We start from the raw sequence: 20,124 nt of genomic DNA on the forward strand, positions 1-20,124 counted from the left end.
GGGGCAGTCGGCTAGGCTGCTGTGTGACAACAAGTGAGGAAAAAAAGACTCAGAGGTTAAGCGACTCATCCAAGTCAATGGTCTAGTAATGAGGGAGAGCCCAATCCCTGCTAAGGAGATTCAGGTAAACCCTGGGATGGACAAGGAGGTAACCAGGGGTTTGCATTAGGAGATCGTTTACACTTGGACAGATTCTTGAACCATATGCCTGACCTTCAGGTCCCATATGTCAAATGGGGATAAAAATAATGTCTGTCCCACAGGGTTATTGCAGTGTTTAAACAGAAAGCACTATCCCATCAACTCACTCACAACGCATTCCTTCCACAAATAGTTGTTGAGAATTTACTCTGTGCTTTGAAAAATCAGAGGCACTGTATAGTTTTTCTGTTTGTTTCTTTGCTTTCTCTGAGAAAAGTTTCTATTTACTGTATGCTCTGTGATATGTTTTAGGGCAATGCTATTGCTAACATCTTTTAAAGCCAAGTCACATTTGATATGTTCTCCAGACTGTCCTTGGAGCTAGGAGCTCAGTGGCGACAGTGATCACAGGCGCTCTACCATCGTGAGCGACCCAGGGACGGCATCTCCGTGTTACAGGCTGATCACTCACTCTCGGATGCATGTACACAGCCTTCTTTGATCAGACTAGACACTTTCTTTTCCTGATAATAGAGGCAGTGTTGCTTGGGGTTTCACGTCCTCGCTTCCAAGTGATGTGACCCAATACTTACTTTGCTGGGCCTCTTGAGAATGACATAGTGTTGTAGGGTCTGTACTTGGCTCCCTGTAGTTAGCACTTAACCGATAATTATTGGGCCTCTGTCCTCTACTCATCGCTCCCTGTAGAGAGACAGAAACCGCACTGGATTTTCACAATTCTGCTTCAAATTGTTCAGTGCTGTTTATCCCCTGCAGACTAAAGGCCAGATTTCTTGGCCAAGCGTTCGTGGTCCTCCATGAACTATCTTATCTACCCCACTTCAGAATCCACTGAAGTTTTCCCCCCAAGCCCCTCTGTTCTCCCAAACCCCTTGCTTTTCTGTCAACAGCTGCCTCAGCCTTTACCAGGTGAAATCCTATTCATCCTTCAAGACCTAGCTTTGTTGCCCTCTTTATACTTTTTGTATTTCTTTCCTAATCTCATCACAGAGTGTTTGGACTTCTTGCTTTCCCTTTCCTCTCTTCCTCCTTCCACAGATTTTCACCGAACCCCCACTCTGGGCCATACATTAGCCTCGAGGCTCCAGGGCTGAGTGACAAGCAGGATGGACGGGCTCACAGCTCTCAGACTTTTCAGCACCAGCACTAAGCCCACCTGAGCTTTTCACAGTGTGAGATAGTTGGGTAACATGAGAAGGGACCTGAGCTAGTCCCAGTCCATGGGCCTCCTGGAGGAAACATGCCGATTGCTTTGTTTTGCTCACTTTGGTTTCCCCCAGTGCCTAGCAGGGAATCCAACTGAATGTTTGTTGCATAAGGAAAAAAAGCTCTTTGCTAAATAATGTTCATTCATTCATTCATTCATTCCTCATTTCTCTTTGTGCCTGTGCAGGCCTCAGTGTCACCTTGTCTCCCAGTTTCCCCTTTGTTGGTGACCTCATTTCCCTTACCGCTGACTCAGCTACCCTGCTCCCTAAATGAAATCGGCAGTGTCTACAGTACGTGGCACCAAGAAAGCACTTTCATCTTCCTGCTCCAGTGATCTTCCTCTTACTCTTCGGAATTCTGACTTCTGAATGTCCAATTTAGCAACAATGACATTGAACTTCATTGTTTAAGCACAGATTGAAGCGACTGCTTCCAGAACTCTCATGTGAAACATAATCCCTCCAATAGTTTGGGATGAATATTACCTAGACCTGGCATTCCTGAGCTAGAACCATGCAGGCTAATGCTGAGAGCTGGTAGGGTTGGATAGGCTGGGGTGTGGTGACTAAGTTTGCAGGCTGAAGCCTTTTTTTTTTTTTAAGTTTGCAGAAAATGCCTGCGGTGTGGTCCAGGTGGTGCTCAATGGGTCCATCAGTAATTCCTTTAATAAAAACAGGTACTTCTTTCTTTACATTCTGTTTGCAAGGGTTAGCATAGCCTCCTATTAGATATTTCATCTATAGAAATATATAGTTTTCATGTTTAAAGTCAGTACGAAGCTTTGGGCTGAAAAGGTAAAATTTTTGTATTCTATCGAGAGGTTCGGCTTTCTAAGTCAACGCCTTAGACTGGTTTCTCTGTTGTGTAAAATCCTTAAAGGTGGTAACAGTCCTTGCACTGTGTCCAGCTCCCCTCTTGACTTTTCAAAGCCTGGTGGGATTTTCTCAGCTCTGTCTCCCAGTGCACTCCACCATGCCCAATTCCTACCTCTGTTCACACTGTTCCCCCATCAGACCTGCCTCCTCCCTCCGCTGCTTATCTACATCCTGCCATCTTTGAAGATCTGTCCTTCTTCCTCTGTCCTCCATGCCCCTGTGAGTCCCAACTCAGCAGTGAAACTACCACTGGGGACATCAGGAACTGTGCTGTGTGCTCTTGACTTTCATCATCTCTTTGCAGGCATTGTCAGCAACTTAGTGTCGTGGATAAAAGCGGGATTTTAGGGGTCGTTACATATTATATATGAGACCTGACAATTAAATTCACGAACTCATCCTACAAAAAGTGCTACATACCTCATTGCTTACTATCACTATGGTCACCTTCAAAGTACTCCCCTTGGGAAGCTATGCACTGATGCCAGTGCCTAGTCCACTTTCAAAGTATTTTTGGAACTCTTTTTCTGGAATGGCCGTCAGAACTGTTGTGCTATTACCCTTAAAGTTCTAAATGTCATCAAAATGTCTTCTTTTCAACATTTCCTCTATCTTTAGGAAAAGAAAGAAGTCATTGGGGCCAGATCTGGTGAGTAAGGAGACAGTTCCAATACAGTTTTTTGTATACTGTCTAAAATCTCCCTCACAGACAGAGCCATGTGAGCTGGTGCACTGTCGTGATGCAAGAGCCATGAATTGTTGGAGAAAGTTCAGGTCATCTGACTCTTTCACGCAGTCTTTTCAACACTTCCACATCGTAAACTTGGTTAACTGTTTGTCCAGTTGGTACAAATTCATAATGAATAATCCCTCTGATATCAAAAAAGCTTAGCAACACCGTTGCAAGTAGTTCGCGAACTTTGTTGTCAGAGCTCATCTTAGTCTCTCATTGAATCCACACCACTCAATCTGGCCACACTAATGCCTTCCTTCTCTCACTGCCTTCTATACTTACAGCTTTTACCACATGGATTACCTTTTTAGTTCTTTGTTCTCCGGGTTTTCCCTGCATAAGGCTGGATTGAGAGAAGGGAGCACATAGTAATGTGCCCTGGACACTCTAGGTGCTCCAAATTAAATTTCCTTCTCTCCTTTTTGAATATTTAGTTCTATGAAGAAGCGTTTTTTTCTTTTGTCTTCTGACTCAACCTCATGGCCTTTTGGGTAAAGTCCTAATAATCCAGAATTGTATATTCTGATATTAGGGATCTAATTACTTGCAGTAGGAGTGGCAGCTGTCAGAGAGTAATGGGGAAGAGTTTAGGACATCAGGGTCTTTCCGAGCAATGTCCCAACTTGCCTGAGAGTGTGGATCACCTGGGCATTGCTCAGCTGCAGGTTCTGGTTCAGCAGGTGGCCATGGCCTGAGCTGCTGCACTGCTAACAGCTCCCAGGTGACGTCATTATGTTGGTCTAAGACCCGATCTTGGAATAGCAAGTCCTTAAAGAATGAACAGCAATGTACAGATTAAGAATCTTATTTTGAGGATCTTAGGTATCAATGGTCACACTGAAAGAGTAAAAGTGTCTATTTCTAATGAAAATCATGGGTCAGTTCAAAAGGGTAGGTTCTAACCAATGGCACCCCACCTGCTGGCTTTTCACAGCAGCTCTGAGCTCTGGGTGCCTGAATGATTTAGTTTGGGGTTGACGATGTTCTTTGTCTCTTCTACCTTAGCACTTTTGGACGTGTGGAAATCTATAATTTGCGTCCAGAGAAGGTTCCTACACTGCAAGCCTGGGTGATGCATGACATTGGAGATAGCAGGTATATGCTACTACTTTGTACTCATATATTCTCAGAGTTATTTTGTCCACCCAAGAATCTACAGTCACAAGAAAGCATTGAGGAAAGAAAGACTGGCTCAGGATATGAATGGGGCCTCACTCTGCATTCAGCCCAACCCAACAACCTCCCAATTTTATCACCACAATGGGTGTCTCCCTAGTTTACACCTTCAGCTCCCCTGCTGACCTGTGAACTCTTAGTGGAGACTCTGCTTCACCTCTTATTTCAAGGCTTTGCACACAAGAAACTAAGAGACTCAAGAAATGTTTGCGCGACCTTCTTATTTTAACACTTTCTTCTTTCTTTCCCAGTGTCTCATGCTCAAGTTCCTCCATCAATGATCTGAAATTGATTTTAAGCAACAGGAATATTAAATTTACCTGCCACGATAACTACAGGTAATTGATTTCTTCTTGAGAAAGAAATGGTCATCTTGCTATGTACTGGCGTTTTCCCTTGGGCCTTGATGGTGGACTGGGATGGTGACCTATGGTGATCTCTGTTTCTTCCCCCAGCCTAACCCAGAGGGTCCTAGCCTTCTGAAGAAAATACAGGGATCCCTCATTTCAGGTTGCTGCTTCTGCTGTTTCTTGATTATCAACTGACATTCATAGTCCATAACTGTGCGATGTTAGAGCCAGACATTCCTTTTCATCTCCACATATTATCATCAGACATCCCTTCTCAGTATTTATTTTTATGGCTTTACACGGGAAATGAACCTAAACGGGGCCCCACTTTAAGTCATTCACTCCTGGACTTGACCTTTCTCTATGTTGCCGCTGTAGGAGAGAACGTGTGTGGATGCTTAGTGATCCACACATGCTTTTGTAGCTAATGAAGCGTCTTCTCTCACTCGTGTCTTGAACCATAGATATACTTTCTGCCTCAAGGTATCATTTTTGTTTTCTTCTCATAGGCCTATCAAGTTTCTTCAGTGTGTGAAAAACCCTGAGCATTCATCCTGCAGTTCTTTAATATGAGCCAATAGACACGGCAGTTTCAGAGCTTGGAGCCCTTCTGATATACATCACTGTGCCTGACTCAGGAGACACGCTGGTAGAAGGCCTACTTCCTGACGTACCTTTCCTCTGTCATCATGTCAACACTGGAGATGGAATTCTTCCCCCCCAAAGTCTTAAAATAACATGTTATTTACATATGTTTTATTTTCATCTCCTAATACTTAAGAAAAAATTGCTGTATAAAATTAAAGAGAAAATTTTATATTAAATTATTTCATTTTCATTTTCATGTGATGCTTTTATGTAGTTTATATGTTGGTAACATTCTTTCTATCGAAGAATGACCACACTAAAATCTCTTATTGGAACAGGCAAGAAAGGTAAAGAAAGGTAGGTGTCCAAGCTTTTCAGAAAACGTTACATTTGCAAATGAATGACATTGTCTCAGGATATATTTTTGAACCTTTCCTACAGATAAACTGTAATGTCATGGTTATGGGTCATGTTGGGGAAAATGTTCTGTAGGATATAAACTACCCATATACTTGATACTTTACCTCTAAGAACCTTTGTAACAACTCTATGTTGTTGATATTATTATCTCTCATTTGTTAGATGAGAAAGTGGAAGTTCAGAGAGGTTATATAATTCACCTAAGGTCATACATTTAGTTCAAGGTGAGGCTGAATTTGAACTCAGCTCTGTCTGACTCCAAAGTGTATGTGCTCTCTCTTTCTAGGCCTGTAATACCAAACTGTCAGTGCCTTGTGTTCGCTTCCAATAAATGCATGTTGGATTAAATTGAATACAATAGAATCTGGAATGTGATTTTTTGGATGGCTTCAAAACGGATACATTTTTTTCCTCCTCTTTCTCTTCCTTCTATTCCTCATGTTCAGTGTCTTGCATATGTAATAGGCAGTTACCATATGTAGTTGTTCCTGATACTGACAGTTCAGTTTGTTCATTTGTCCTTTTTTTCTTGGTCATTCCTGCTCAAGGTTTATCACTTTTGTTACTCTCTCAAAGAACCAACCTTTAGTTTTGTTGATTTTCTCTTTTTATTTTTATTTTTTTTGTTGTTCCTTTTATTATTAGAGATATAGAAATGCCTTATAATTTATTTGGATTTTTAAATTCAGCTTCTTGAAATGGAAGCTCAGATCACTGGTTTTTCAGCCCATTTCCCTTTCTTATACATATATTTTAGTAGTATAAATTTTCCTCCAAGTGCTTCTTTTTTTTTTAAATTAAAGTTTATTGGGGTGACAATTGTTAGTAAAGTTACATAGGTTTCAAGTGTACAATTCTGTAATACATCATCTGTATATCACATTGTGTGTTCATCACCCAGAGTCAGTTCTCCTTCCATCACCATGTATTTGATCCCCCTTACCCTCATCTACCAACACCCTCCCCCCATACTCTCTGGTCATCACTAAACTGTTGTCTGTGTCTATGAGTTTTTGTTTCTTCATTTGTTTGTCTTGTTCTTTTGTTGTTTTTAGTTTTATATACCACATATCAGTGAAATCATATGGTTCTCAACTTTTTCTGTCTGACTTATTTCGCTTAGCATTATACTCTCAAGATCTACCCACATTGTCACAAATGGTACTGTTTCATCTTTTCTTATGGCAGAATAGTATTCCATTGTGTATATATACCACAACTTCTTTACCCATTCATCTATCGAAGGATACTTTGGGTGTTTCCATGTCTTGGCCACCATAAATAAACCTGCAATGAACATTGGAGCACATATGTTTCTATGGATAAATGTTTTCAGTTTTTTTGGGTAGATACCCAGGAGAGGGATTGCTGGCTCGTATGGTAATTCTTTTCTTAATTTTTTGAGGAACCTCCCTACTGCCTTCCTTCGCAGCTGCAACAATCTGTGTTCCCACCAACAGTGTATGAGGGTTCCTTTTTCTCCACAGTCTCTCCAACACTTGTTACTATTTGTCTTGTTGGTAATAGCCATTCTAACTGGTGTGAGGTGATATCTCATTGTGGTTTTATTTGCATTTCTTTGATGATTAGTAATGTTGAGCATTTTTTCATATGTCTATTGGCCATTTGTATATCCTCTTTGGAGAAATGTCTCTTCAGGTCCTCTGCCCATTTTTTATTTGAATTGTATTTTGTTGTTGTTGAGTTGTATGAGTTCCTTGTATATTTTGGATATTAGCCCCTTATCTGGCACTGTTTGCAAAAATTTTCTCCCATTTGGTTGTTTGTCTCTTTATTTTGTCGATGGTTTCTTTTGCTGTGCAGAAGCTTTTAAGCTTGATATAGTCCCATTCATTTATTTTAGCTTTTACTTCCCTTGCCTTTGGAGTCAAATTCATAAAATGCTCTTTGAACCCAAGGTCCATAATTTTAGTACCTATGTTTTCTTCTATTCAGTTTATTGTTTCAGGTCTTATGTTTAGGTCTTTGATCCATTTTGAGTTAACTTGGTACAAGATGACAGATAGCAGTCTAGTTTCATTCTTTTGCACGTGGCTTTCCAATTCTCCCAGGACCATTTATTGAAGAGGCTGTCTTTTCTCCATTGTGTGTTTTGGACTCCTTTGTCAAAAATTATCTGTCCATATTTATGTGGGTTTATTTCTGGGTTCTCAATTCTATTCTATTGGTCTGTGTGTCTTTTTTTCCTGCCAATACCAAAACCATACTGTTTTGATTATTGTTGCCCTGTAGTGCAAGCTGAAGTCAGGGAGTGTGATACCTCCAGCAATCATTCTTTTCTCTTAGAATTGCTTTGGCTATTTGGGGGTTTTTTGTGGTTCCATACAACTCTGATGATTTTTTGTTGTATTTCTTTAAGAAATGTCATTGGGATTTTGTTGGGGATTGCATTAAATCTGTATATCGCTTTGGGTAACATGGCCATTTTAACTATGTTGATTCTTCCAATCCATGAACATAGAATGTCTCTCCATTTCTTTGTGTCTTCTTCAATTTCTTTTAAAAATGTCTTATAGTTTTCAGTATATAGAACTTTCACATATCTGGTTAAGTTTAGTCCTAGATATTTTATTCTTTTTCTTACGATTGCAAAAGGAATTTTTTTTAATTTCTTTTTCTGAGATTTCATTGTTAGTATATAGGAATGCAATGGACTTTTGTACGTTGATTTTGTAGATGGCAACTTTACTGTATTTGTTTATTGTTTCTAATAGTTGTTTTTTTTTTGTGGCATCTTTAGGGTTTTCTGTATATAGCAACATGTCATCTGCAAAAAGTGACAATTTAACTTCTTCATTCCCAATTTGGATGCCTTCTATTTCTTTCTCTTGCCTGATTGCTCTGGCTAGGACTTCCAATTCTATGTTGAAAAGCAGAGGTGACAGGAGACAGCCCTGTTGTGTTCCTGAAAGTAGAGCAAAGGGCTTCAGTTTTTCACCATTAATTATAATATTAGCTGAGGGTTTGTCATATATGGCCTTTATTATGTTAAGGTATTTTCCTTCTATACCTATTTTATTAAGTGTTTTAATCATAAATGGATGTTGTATCTTGTCAAATGCTTTTTCTGCATCAACCGATATAATCATATGATTTTTGTCCTTTATTTTGTTTGTGTGGTATATCACATTGATTGATTTGCATATGTTGAACCATCCTTGTGCCCGTGGGATGAACCTTACTTGGTCGTGATATATAATCTTCTTAATGCATTGTTGCAGTCGATTTGCTAGAATTTTGTTTAGGATTTTTGCATCTGTATTTGTCAGAGATACTGATCTGTAATTTTCTTTTTTGTGTGTTATCCTTACCAGGTTTTGGTATCAGGGTAATGTTGCCCTCATAAAATGTGTTAGGGAGTATTGTCTCTTCTTCAATTTTTTGGAAGAGTTTGAGTAGGACCGGTATTAGATCCTCTTTGAGTGTTTGGTAGAATTCACTAGTGAAGCCATCTTGTCCCGGACTTTTGCTTTTTGGAAGGTTTTGAATGACTGATTCAATTTCCTTACTGTTTATTGGTCTATTTAGATTTTCCAGTTCTTCATAATTCAGCCTAGGAAGGCTATATGTTTCTAAGAAGAATTTGTCCATTTCTTCTAGGTTATTGAATTTGGTGGCATATAGTCCTTCATAGTATTCTTGGATGATTCTTTGTATTTCTGTGGCATCCGTGATAACTTCTCTTTCATTTCTGATTTTGTTTATTTGTGTCTTTTCTCTTTTTATCTTAGCAAGTCTAGCCAAGGGTTTGTCAATTTTATTAATCTTTTTAAAGAACGAGCTAATTTAGCATTAATTTTTTTCTATTGTCTTTTTGTTCTCTATTTCATTTAGCTCTGCTCTGATTTTATCATTTCCTTCCTTCTGCTGACTTTGGGTTTCGTTTGTTCTTTTTCCAGTTCTTTAAGGTCTAATGTGGGGTTTTTATCTGGGATTTTTCTTGTTTCTTGTGATAGGCCTCTAATGATTTAAATTTCCCTCTTAAAACTGCTTTCACTGCATCCCAAAAATTTTGGTAGGATTATTTTCATTCTCATTTGTTTCTATGTATCTTTTGATCTCTCCTCTTATTTCTTCTTTAACCCAGTCATTCTTTAAAAGTATGTTGTTTAAGCTCCACGTATTTGTGGTTTTTCCTGCTTTCTTTCTTCAGTTGATATACAGTTTCAAAGCCTTGTGATCAGAGAATGTGCTTGGTATGATTTCAATCTTCTTAAATTTGCCAAGGCTAGTTTTATGTCCCAATATATGGTCTATCCTTGAGAATGTTCCGTGTACACTAGAAAAGAATGTATAGTCTGATGTCCTAGGATGAAGTGCTCTATGGATGTCAATTATGTCCATTTCATCTAATGTGTCATTTAGGGCTGCTATTTCGTTATTTATTTTTTGTTTGGATGATCTATCCATAGCTGTCAATGATGTATTTAAGTCCCCTACTATAATTGTGCTTTGGTCAATTTCTCCCTTTAATTCTGTTAGTAGTTGCTTGGCATATTTCGGTGCTCCTTGATTGGGGGCATAAATATTGATGACTATCATGTCTTCTTGTTGTATAGTCCCCTTTATCATTATGAAATACCCATCTTTGTCGCTTGTTACCTGTTCTATCCTGAAGTCTGTTTCATCTGATATCAGTATGGCTACAACTGCTTTTCTCTGGATACTATTTGCTTGGAATGTCAATTTTCACCATTTCACTTTGAGTCTATATTTGTCCTTGTAGCTGAGATGTGGCTCTTGAAGGCAGCATACGGTTGGGTTTAGTTTTTTGATCCAATCTGCTAATCGGTGCCTTTTTATTGGTGAGTTCAGTCCATTTACATTTAGAGTGATTATTGATATATGAGGATTTCCTATCATTCTATCTTTGGTTTTCTGGTAGGACTGTGTCTCCATTGTTTCTTTGCTGTTTTGTTGCTGTCTATTATTTCAGTGTGCTGGTATTCTATGATTTTTCCCTCTGATTCTTCTTTTTTTATGTTATGTATTTCAGTTCCGGATTTTTTTTTTGTTTTTTGAGTGGTTACCATTAAGTTTATGTAAAAAAGAGTTTCATATTTAGAGTATTCCATTTTCTTCAGCATGCTTACTTCTTCCATTCCTTAATTCCAGTTCAGGCCTTTACTCTTCTCCCTTTTATGTTTTTGTTGTCACAAATTATCCCTATTTATGCTGGTCGAATCTCCTGCAGTATTTCTAGTAGTGCAGGTTGTGTGTTAGAAAATTCCTTCACCTTCTGTGTGTCTGGAAAGGTCTTTATTCCTCCTTAATATCTAAAGGATATCTTTGCTAGATATATTATTCTTGGCTCATAATTTCTGTCTTTCAATAGTTTGAATATTTGAGTCCACTCCCTCCTAGCTTGTAGAGTTACTGCTGAAAAATCTGATGATAACCTAATGGGCTTTCCTTTGTAGGTTACCATCTTCTTTTCCCTGGCTGTCTTGAGGATTCTTTCTTTATTGTTAATTTTTGATAGCTTCAATACAATGTTCCTTGGAGGAGGCCTGTTGGGGTTGAGGTAATTAGGTGTTCTATTTACTTCTTGGATTTGAGGATCCAGTTCTTTCCATAAGTTTGGGAAGTTCTCATGATTATTTGTTTGAATATAATCTCTGTTCCCTTCTCCCTTACCTCTCCTTCTGGTATGCACATTATTCTTATATTGCTCTTTCTGATGGAGTCAGAAAGTTCTTATAGAGTTCTTTCATTTCTTTTAACTCTCAAGTCTCTCTTCTTCCATCTATGTCATTTCCAGATGTCTGTCTTCAATGTCACTGATTGTTTCCTCCATCTCGTCAGTTCTATTACCTAAGCTGGCTATTTTATTCTTCATTTCTTTTATTGAGTTCTTAATCTCCAGAAATTCTATTTTGTTCTTTCTTAAAATTCAATCTCTTTGGTAAAATGTTCACTTTGTTCTTTGATTGTGTTTCTGAGTTCATTAAACTGCCTGTCTGTGTTTTCTTGCACCTCGTTGATTTTTTTCAGAACTGCAATCTTGAATTCTCTGTCATTTAAGTCATATATTGCCATGTCTTTAAGTTCATTTTCTGGAGACTTTTCCTTTTCTTTCTGAGCTGCCTTGTTACCTTGGTTATTCATGGCAATTAGTGAATTATTATTTCTTCCTAGACATCTACAGGAGTGGGTTTTGCAACAGGTTGGTAGGAAGATGTCTTTCCTTTGCTTCCCAGGTGTTGGTAGAATGATTTATTTTCTTTCCAACTGCAGCCTTTAATTCTCTCTCACGCTGTAGTGTTATATTTTTGTGCACTGTTCTGGCTTCTCACATGATGGGGGGTTCCCTAGAAGTGGGCTTCTCCTCTGTGAGCAGGTTGCCTAGGTCTCAGGGCACTGCCTCCTATAGGGAATGTGGCAAGTTTCTGAAGTTCCGAAGCTCTTCCTGCACCAGATTCAGGGCCTGTGTGTTTCAGCGGCTCTGTTTACTCCTGCAGGGATCCACCCAGATAGGTGGGGGCGGGGGCAGGGTGGGCTGTGAGCAATGGAGGCAACCACCAGCACAGCCCCCAGGACTCTCTCCCCTTCACCGGAACTAGTTGGGGTATGAGTCCGTGGCTGCCAGCTGCAGTTCTCAGAACTGCAAATATTCTGTTCTTTTGATCTGACACTGCTACTGTTCCGCTTCTAGCACTGGGCAGGGTAGGGAGGGGGCGGCTAGGCTCAGTGCCTAAGGCTTCTGTTCTATGCTCAGTAGTGAAGGATTAAACCGCCATTTTCACCCATTTCCCTCAGTCTTTGCTCCAAGGTCTCTGCCATGAGCGTTGGGTTCAGCCATGTTACATGCTGTCCCCTCAGCCCTGTGGGCCATAAACGGAGCCCTAGCAGTCCGAGTTCTTCCCTGTCCCGCAGCTGCAGTAGTTCCGGGATGCAGCAAACTCGGAACACCGAGCTAGGTCTGTGTCCTGCTCCTGCGCAGCCCACGTCTCAGCACTTCCCGCTTCCCTCCTCCCTGACTCACCCAGTGTGCCCTCCTTTAGATGATTTCAGTTGTGCATCTCTTAGTCTTACCTGTTTGCTTTGCAGGTAGTCCTTTGTGGAATTATAGTTGTTCAATTTGTTGTGAATTCCAGGGGAGAATTCAAGAGGTTCACCTCATGCTGCCATTTCTATGACGTCATCTCCCTTCAAGTGCTTTTTTAGCTGCAGCTCTTACGTTTTGATATGTCTCTTCATTGTCATTCAGTTAAAAATATGTTCTAATTTAATTGCTATTTAGAAATATGTTGCTTAATTTTCAAACATTTGTTGATTTTCCAGTTTTTTAAAACATAGATGAATTGAATGAAAAATTAATATACTAATTTGAGATTGCTTGAGGGAACACATGAGATTTGTTGAAAATGCATAAATTTCAGAGTTAGGCATTTCTGGGTTCATATTTTAGTGTTACTCTGTGATCTTGAATGAAATACCTAACCTCTCTGAACTTCAATTTCCTTGCTACTCAAATAAGGATTATAAACTTACTCCCACTAACGTGTGGTTAGAACTAAAGAAATGACAACATTGATGACGCATATTGCCTTGTATGTAAACAAGTACTCAACCAAGGTTGGCTCCTTTCTGCCTGCCACTGGTGGGCAATTCAGTTTTGTTTTTTTCAGGAGCCCTTGCAGCTACCACCACTGTGGTCAGTCCATGGATTCTTCACTGGCTCTTTCTTCACTTAGGCACACCCTCACAGGACTTAGTTTTGGCTAGACATGAGGATAGGTGCTCAGGACAAGTTCTGATTAAAATCAGACTTGCCCCAAGTTTTAATGAACTCCACTTGCAGAATGTCTGCAGAAACGGGTCCTTGCTAATCTACTGGGTGACCTGGCTGTTTTCCACTCAGGACAATTTCTGACTTATTGTTGGGCTTGCTTGCTGATTTCTGGGCTCTCTAAATGTACCTTCCTTGTTCACCAGGATACCCCTGGAAGTGGCTGCCTGTGCCAGTTAAATTTTGTTCTTTGCATTCCCTTCCAAAGATGAAATAGATAGTGTAGAAATAAATTTGCAAGTGGCTTCCCCAAAAAACCATTTGAGTGTTCAAGTTCAAAGCCAGTGGAGACTAACAGGAAGCTGGTCCCATGCTTTTCACACCTTGGGTGCCCTGGAGATGGCTGGGGACTGGGGTGTTCTTTTCTCCTTGCACTACGTTGGAATCTTTATTACCGAGCCACCCCGTTCCTGCCTCTTCTCTCTCTGTACTTCCAACTTGGGTACCTTTGCCATTAGCCATGTGGTCGTCTTTAGCCCTAAGGCCACTCTGACCTACATATATAAATAAATCCTCCATATCGTTTTTCTTATAAGTGACATCAGTACTGAATTACTGATTGCTTATCAACCTTATACTTTACTCATAAACCTGCTTTCTTGTTTGCTGTAGAAAAATCCTCTTACCATTCTAACTTGCATCCACCATCATACTTATCCAAAGGCTGTGGGAGTGATCCAGAGTCTAATTTCCCTTTTGTAACTCCTGAATGTTCACCATTTTCCTTCTGTGAACCTTATAAGATTTGCAGCACACTTTCAAATACAGTTCTGAAATTTTAGGCTGAATGCTTGAAAAGACAAAAACTCATGCGCGCGCGCGCGCACACACACACACACACACACACACACACACAATTCCACATTCAATGGGTCTTTTTTTAGCCATGTGTCACTGTTTGTGTCGACATATTTAATACCATATCCTCATCTTTTATCCACCTGACAGGCAAAGTCAGGTATATATAAAATATTTTGGTAAAACACATTCTCTCATTGGCTTGACAGCTCTCTGTGCCTTTATTTCTTGTTGGAAACAAGCTCAACTTTACATCTGTATGATGCTTCATACAAGAGACGTGTAGCAGGAGCAGCGTCGACTTACCTACTGGCATGTCATTCACCCTTAAAGCAATTCCTACATCTGTGACTGCAGTATCTCAGGCAGAATCCAGACTGTACAGAAGAGCTCTATTTTTATGGGTTTTTAAAAGACAAGTAGTTATATGTCCTGGATAAATGTTATGTATGGCAAATTAAAATTGTATAAAGTAAAATGTTAAAGTAAACCTAGCGTACAATGTGATTATAAAAGGCATTTTATGAGTGAAGTGTTAACCCAGGCACTTTTTACCGTTTTTTTAAATAACAAAGCAATTATTTATACTTCTAAGAGTCATAATTTTAATATATATTTAATAATTAACCAGGGACTCGGTGCTGGGTGTCTGCCTGAGTGGCAGTGGTTAGCTGGTCCTCAGCTCACACTCACAAAATACAGAAGGCTTTGAACTGGTCCCTAACAAAGAATTTACCCTTGAACTTGATTCACATAGGTACACGTTGCCATTCTCATCCTCTCATCAAAGTGCAAGGACCACAAGGTAGAAAAAACCATGGAATTAAGGGACAGGTGACCCAGAGAAAGTTCATTAACATCTGTGAATCTCCAGTTTGGAGTATTTTTATAATAGACATAAATAAATTATGTGAATAACAAAAGACTTTGTGGAATCATGTTTTAAAAAACAGTTGCCTCTGCAAATACCTCATGATTTCACATACATGTGGAATCTAAAAAAGTCAAACTCATAGTAACAGAGAGTAGAATGGTGGTCACCAGGTCTTTGGGGGATGTGGGGGAGATGCTGGCCAAAGATGCTTGAGAGACAATGGGTATGTTTTGTGGGTGAGGGTGGTGCCCCAAAAGAGTCCAAACTTACAGTCTGAAGACCCCCAAATCCTTACTTACTCTTCTTTATCCTTTGAGACATCAAAGAAGGAGTAGTGCTATTTGCTGTTTATTAAGAATCTCAGCTTTGAGAATCACATGATGACACACTTTTGTTCTTTATTAAGGAAACTCACCTTGACACCTCTCAGGAGTCTATGTGATGTCACAGTGAAATGTGTGATTGTTAATAAGGTACATCAATGTGAAACAGCATTTAAAAGCTTGGTGCAAAATGCATCATGCAGAGAACAGAAAACTAACAGTGTACCAGGCACTTCACATATCGTGTCAGCCAGCGATCTCAGCTGCAACAGCAGAATACAACTGTGGCTAGAAATAAATATTCTAGAGAACGTCAGGAGCTTATAGGTTCTCCCGGAGGGCAAAAAAGGTTTTGAAGCCTCATAGTCAAGAACAACACCCACAATTATTCTATAGACTGGTCAGGTAGAGAAGTTGTTCTTGTTGTGAGAATACTTGGCTGTCACTTTGTCACTGTGAGATGTGGCCACTGCTGTTTCTGGGAATAAAAGTGACCAAAATGGATGGTGTATGGTGCCCAGTGAATGGCACCTGAAGCATGGCGCCTGCTTCTTTGGCTCACCAACCTCATGCACAGGACCTTATACATACAATGTGCTTAGAGTAGAGCTCAGTTTTTCCACCTGTAAAATGGGGGTGATAATAGTGCCTACCTCTTTGGGTTGTTCTCAGCATTAAGCAAGATGATAGATGTTTAATTCTCGGAATAGTGCTTGACGTATAGTAAGGGCTCTGTTAAGGTTAGTTTTTTGTTTTTTTTAATTAAAATAATGTTGGAAACTATTTTTATTCTGGAGGAAATTCCTTGACAATCTCACTCGTTTAGACGCTGAGGCCTGGGGACAATGGAGAAGAGGGTCAGAAATGGCCCTTTGTCAACCAGCAGGGTCAGCCACACTCTCTCACAAGTTTTGAATTGTCCCAGATATTTAGTACTTGCTCATCTGAGAAGACTGGGCCAGGTATCCTCCTAAGATGTTTCACTAAGAGTTGGCTCCCATCCCAAGCTGGGATGTTGACAAATGGTATCACTGGAACCCCTCAAGCCCCCACCAAATCTAAAAATTTAATTTGTAATTGTCATTCTTCAGCCCACCATGAGTTCAACAACTTCTCCTGGCATTGCCAATCCAAGGCCCTGCTCTCCTGACCAGAGCCCACTACTCTGGTAACAGTAAAGGTGGGTAGGTCTCCTTAGCAGAATGAAATCGGAAGACAGAATGTGCTGGAAGTACAAGTTTCTTCTAGATATAATCAGTGAACTAAAATAACACTGGAGAAGGGCAAGACTGAGAAGAAATGGATGTAGCTCATCCGAACTTTGGTGCAAGAACAAATCTCCCTTTGTGAATGCTACTGAACAAAAGGTTCAGTTTCCACAGAGTTGCCTTCCAGGAAATTTCTCTGAATGAGTAGAATAATCAGATCCAAGTTGACTGCTGGAGGGAGAGAGGCCCCTTGGGGAGCCACTAAATCTCAGATCTCTCTTGGTTGCTCAGAGTTAATGACGCTGTCTGGCCCTGGGCCATGGAAGTGCTGAGCTTTTCCAGGCACAGCTTGCATGGACTGGTGAGTGGGGAGGAAGAAGCACGGTGGAGGCCCCTCAGGTGTCCTAATGGCTGTCAGCTTCCAGGACATGGGGATGAGTCATTGCACCTGTGCTGTCAGACCGGATTATTTTGCAGATGTGTTGTTTTTTAAGTGTTACCCATGACCATGAATATGTCAAATAATTTCACAAAAAATTAACAAAACAGACATTTCTGTAATCATTCATTACAGAATCATGGAACATTATGGCTGCAGAGCGGTGACTCAACTCCTTTACTTGACAAACGAAGAAACTGAGTCCTCCTGGGAGTGTGGGAGGGTGGGTGTTGAGTTGTAGGCAGTAGCTTAGGATTCAAGGTTTTCCTCACTCCCCCATATCTCCCTTTCATATCACAAAGCCTGAAAACCCACAAATGGGAGTGGTGAGTTCTGACTGTTGCTTAGTATCTATTATTTTCTTCTTTTTCTTCTTTAATAAACAGTATCCCCCATTTTTAATTAGAGACCTTGTTTCCTGGCCGCCAAATACATCCTCAGCTCCAGAGATGGTTCTGGCCAATGGGGTGTGAGTGGGCATAATCAATGCATTTGCCCTGTCATCTTAAAGACAAAGACACTTGCCTTGGATTTTCCTTTTTCCCCGTCCTTTTTCTGAAACTCCAGTAGCAGCCTTAGACCAGGAGGTGAAGCCACAAGCCAGTGGATAGCAAATCTGACAGGTCATAGAGGAGACTTCTCCCCGCCCTTCTCCCCACACCCCCACCCCCACCCATCCTGCGTCATTTTCACTCAGAGTCTCAGTTCCATGATGACAAGACTCAGTTTGTTTTGTTCATTGTTTTACCTTCAATGCCAGACTTCTGGTAGAAACTCAAGAAATATTTGCTCTCAGAGCTCCGGCCTCCATGACACCCTGTTTGATTCTTGCCTCTGCATCTCAGTTCCCCCTTCCAGACTGGGCTTTGCTGGTTACTTCAGCCTCACTATGAAATAATTGATTTGCTGATTATTCATTCAATTGTTACCGAAGAGCAGGCCCTTCTCAGCGTGGTGTCCAGTTTCTTGGCCTCTTGAGCAAAGAATTGAATGAGACACAGAAATACAGTGGTGAGAGAGCAGTTTATTAGAAGCAGAATTACACTCCAAAGGGATAGGAGCAGGCCCGAGTACAAGAGGATGGCTCACGGGCCCCCACTAATGGGGCCTTGGTGGTTTTCTGTTCTTTTCTCCAGAATGGGCTACTCCTCTCTGGGTGTGGGGTTTCTTGATTGGCACCTGTGATTGACAAGAGGCTATTACCTCATCTTTTTAGACTGCGCATGTTCCTTCCCAGAATTCAGTCTGTTATAATGACATTAATGAACTTCCGGGCATCCGCATGGTACTATAATGATGGTATAATGAGTCTAAGGTGAAGCGAAGGTCTTTGTAGCCTTTGCTGCGCAGGTGTGAGTGACCAGTCTAATCTAGTTAGGTAGTTTGCATCTTCTAGTGTCTTCACAGTGGTTAATGGTTATGGTAGTGTGGGGACAGAGCCCCAAAGAGCAGTTTCCAGGCTCTCGGCCTCATATGGAGGGGTGCTGGCTCGGGTGGTAGATGGCCGTCAGCTGTGGCTGGTTGGCCGTCAGCTGTAACCATTGAGCCATTGGCCACTAATATAACTGCTACGGCTACGGAGGAGAGTAGAGGAGCAGAGTGGAGGAGAGTCGTCGGTCGGTTGGCAGAAAAGCGGACAGCAGGTCGCACATCCTGTGAACCCAGCCTCCAGTGAGACCATAGTGGTATGACTTCCCTACCTATGGCTCTGTGGGCATTCCTTTTGGGCCTGGCCACATCCTGCGTTCTTATGTGGGGAGCAGGAACAGAGACCCCGCCTGATACCCCGCACAACAGGTAGATAAGGGAAAATTTGGGTGTAGAGGGGAGGTCTCTGGGAGGTCTCTGGGCAGTCGGTCTCCATAGGCCATGTTGAACATGCAGGAATGTTTGGAGACCCCATTCCTATCTTTATCTACCTGCCTCATTTCCCCCTGAGAGGCGTCATCCCCTTAAATCTCTATGGGAAGTTGAGGGACAGGAGGTCACTTCTTCTGTATCTGCTTCCTGCTGAGTGTGGTCATTGTCCCTGCCTATCGGGGAGTCACAGGACTCTCTCCCTATGATCTTAGATGAGAGGAAGGGGTCTCGGGACCCGCCTGGAAGACCATGTTGGCCTCCTTGGTCGGAGTGCACTGGAGGCCTTGTTGGAGCATCATTCGTATCCCAATGGCCCCTGGATGAGGAGAGATAGGTTTTGGTCAATAGATTAAAAGCACTGGCCCAAGGAGTAGGACTCAGGGCTACTGCCACCAGGTGAAGTCCATTTAGCTTCATGGGGCTTTAACTAGTCACTCAGGTGGTGTTGTTTATGCAGGAGGTGGGCCGGAATGGCCTGGAAAGAATGCTGGGCTGCAATGGTTACAGTGAATAGGCTTAAATCACAGGCTTCTGGGTAGTTGTCTGAAGCAGGGGTTGAGAGACACTCCCTGATCTAGGCTAGGAGCAATCCCCAGTTTAAGACCAAGAAACTGATTTAAAAAGTGATTGCGACTAGGGACTGGGGAGCTAAGAAACTAAGGAAAAGGCTTAAAATTCCTATAGTGAGGGGACTATTCCGGTATCACAATCACCAATATTAGTTGGTCCTTTTCTTGGACAGAGTCTAGTCTTTAAATTGAAGAGAAAAGTCAGTATATAATTTTTAAAAGTACATGGTAGAAATATATTTTATCTGAATAAATTATGTATGAAAGGGAAATAAAGTTGGTAGAATTAGGTGGAAAGCTGCTTAAATGATGAAGTATTTGAAAATGTAGGTTAGCATGGGGCTTTCTTCTTAAGTTAATTTAACTCAAGTAAGACATTAAATTGATGAGATATCACCAAACTGGCCATTCACATACATGTTTTGAATCAGAAACTTAAACGCAAATATGAAACTTCAGAGTCAGGTAAAGAATGTTGTCCACGTCTGTTCTACTCAGCAGAGTCAGGACTAGAGCGGGTTAAAAGTCACCGGGTACACAAAATGTAAGGAGACATCACATCAGGGTTGTGCAAGCACCCCAGGTGTCTCCTTCATCTCACTGAATCCTGTCCCAAGTCCCTGCCATTCAATGTGTAGCTAGTTTATCAATGGGTAGTGTTTTCTTTCTAAAGGTTTTTTTGTTTGTTTGTTTGTTTTGTAAGAGGCAGTTTAAAGGAGTTTGCATT

General features: G+C 41.0%; 1 protein-coding gene across 1 annotated transcript in view; it reads left to right on the forward strand.

Moving 5' to 3' along the window:
• Positions 1 to 5,868, forward strand: part of CD38 (CD38 molecule) — a 53,890-nt gene extending 48,022 nt beyond the window's left edge. The window contains exons 6-9 of the mRNA XM_074321644.1: positions 1,974 to 2,047; positions 3,985 to 4,074; positions 4,407 to 4,493; positions 5,015 to 5,868. Coding sequence (XP_074177745.1) covers positions 1,974 to 2,047; positions 3,985 to 4,074; positions 4,407 to 4,493; positions 5,015 to 5,078 — 315 coding nt within the window. The 3' untranslated portion in view covers positions 5,079 to 5,868. The remainder of the gene's footprint in view (positions 1 to 1,973; positions 2,048 to 3,984; positions 4,075 to 4,406; positions 4,494 to 5,014) is intronic.
• The last annotated feature ends 14,256 nt before the right edge of the window (positions 5,869 to 20,124 follow it).

Source organism: Rhinolophus sinicus, linkage group LG02 (assembly GCF_036562045.2).
Source record: "Rhinolophus sinicus isolate RSC01 linkage group LG02, ASM3656204v1, whole genome shotgun sequence".
Taxonomy (NCBI): Eukaryota; Metazoa; Chordata; class Mammalia; order Chiroptera; family Rhinolophidae; genus Rhinolophus; species Rhinolophus sinicus.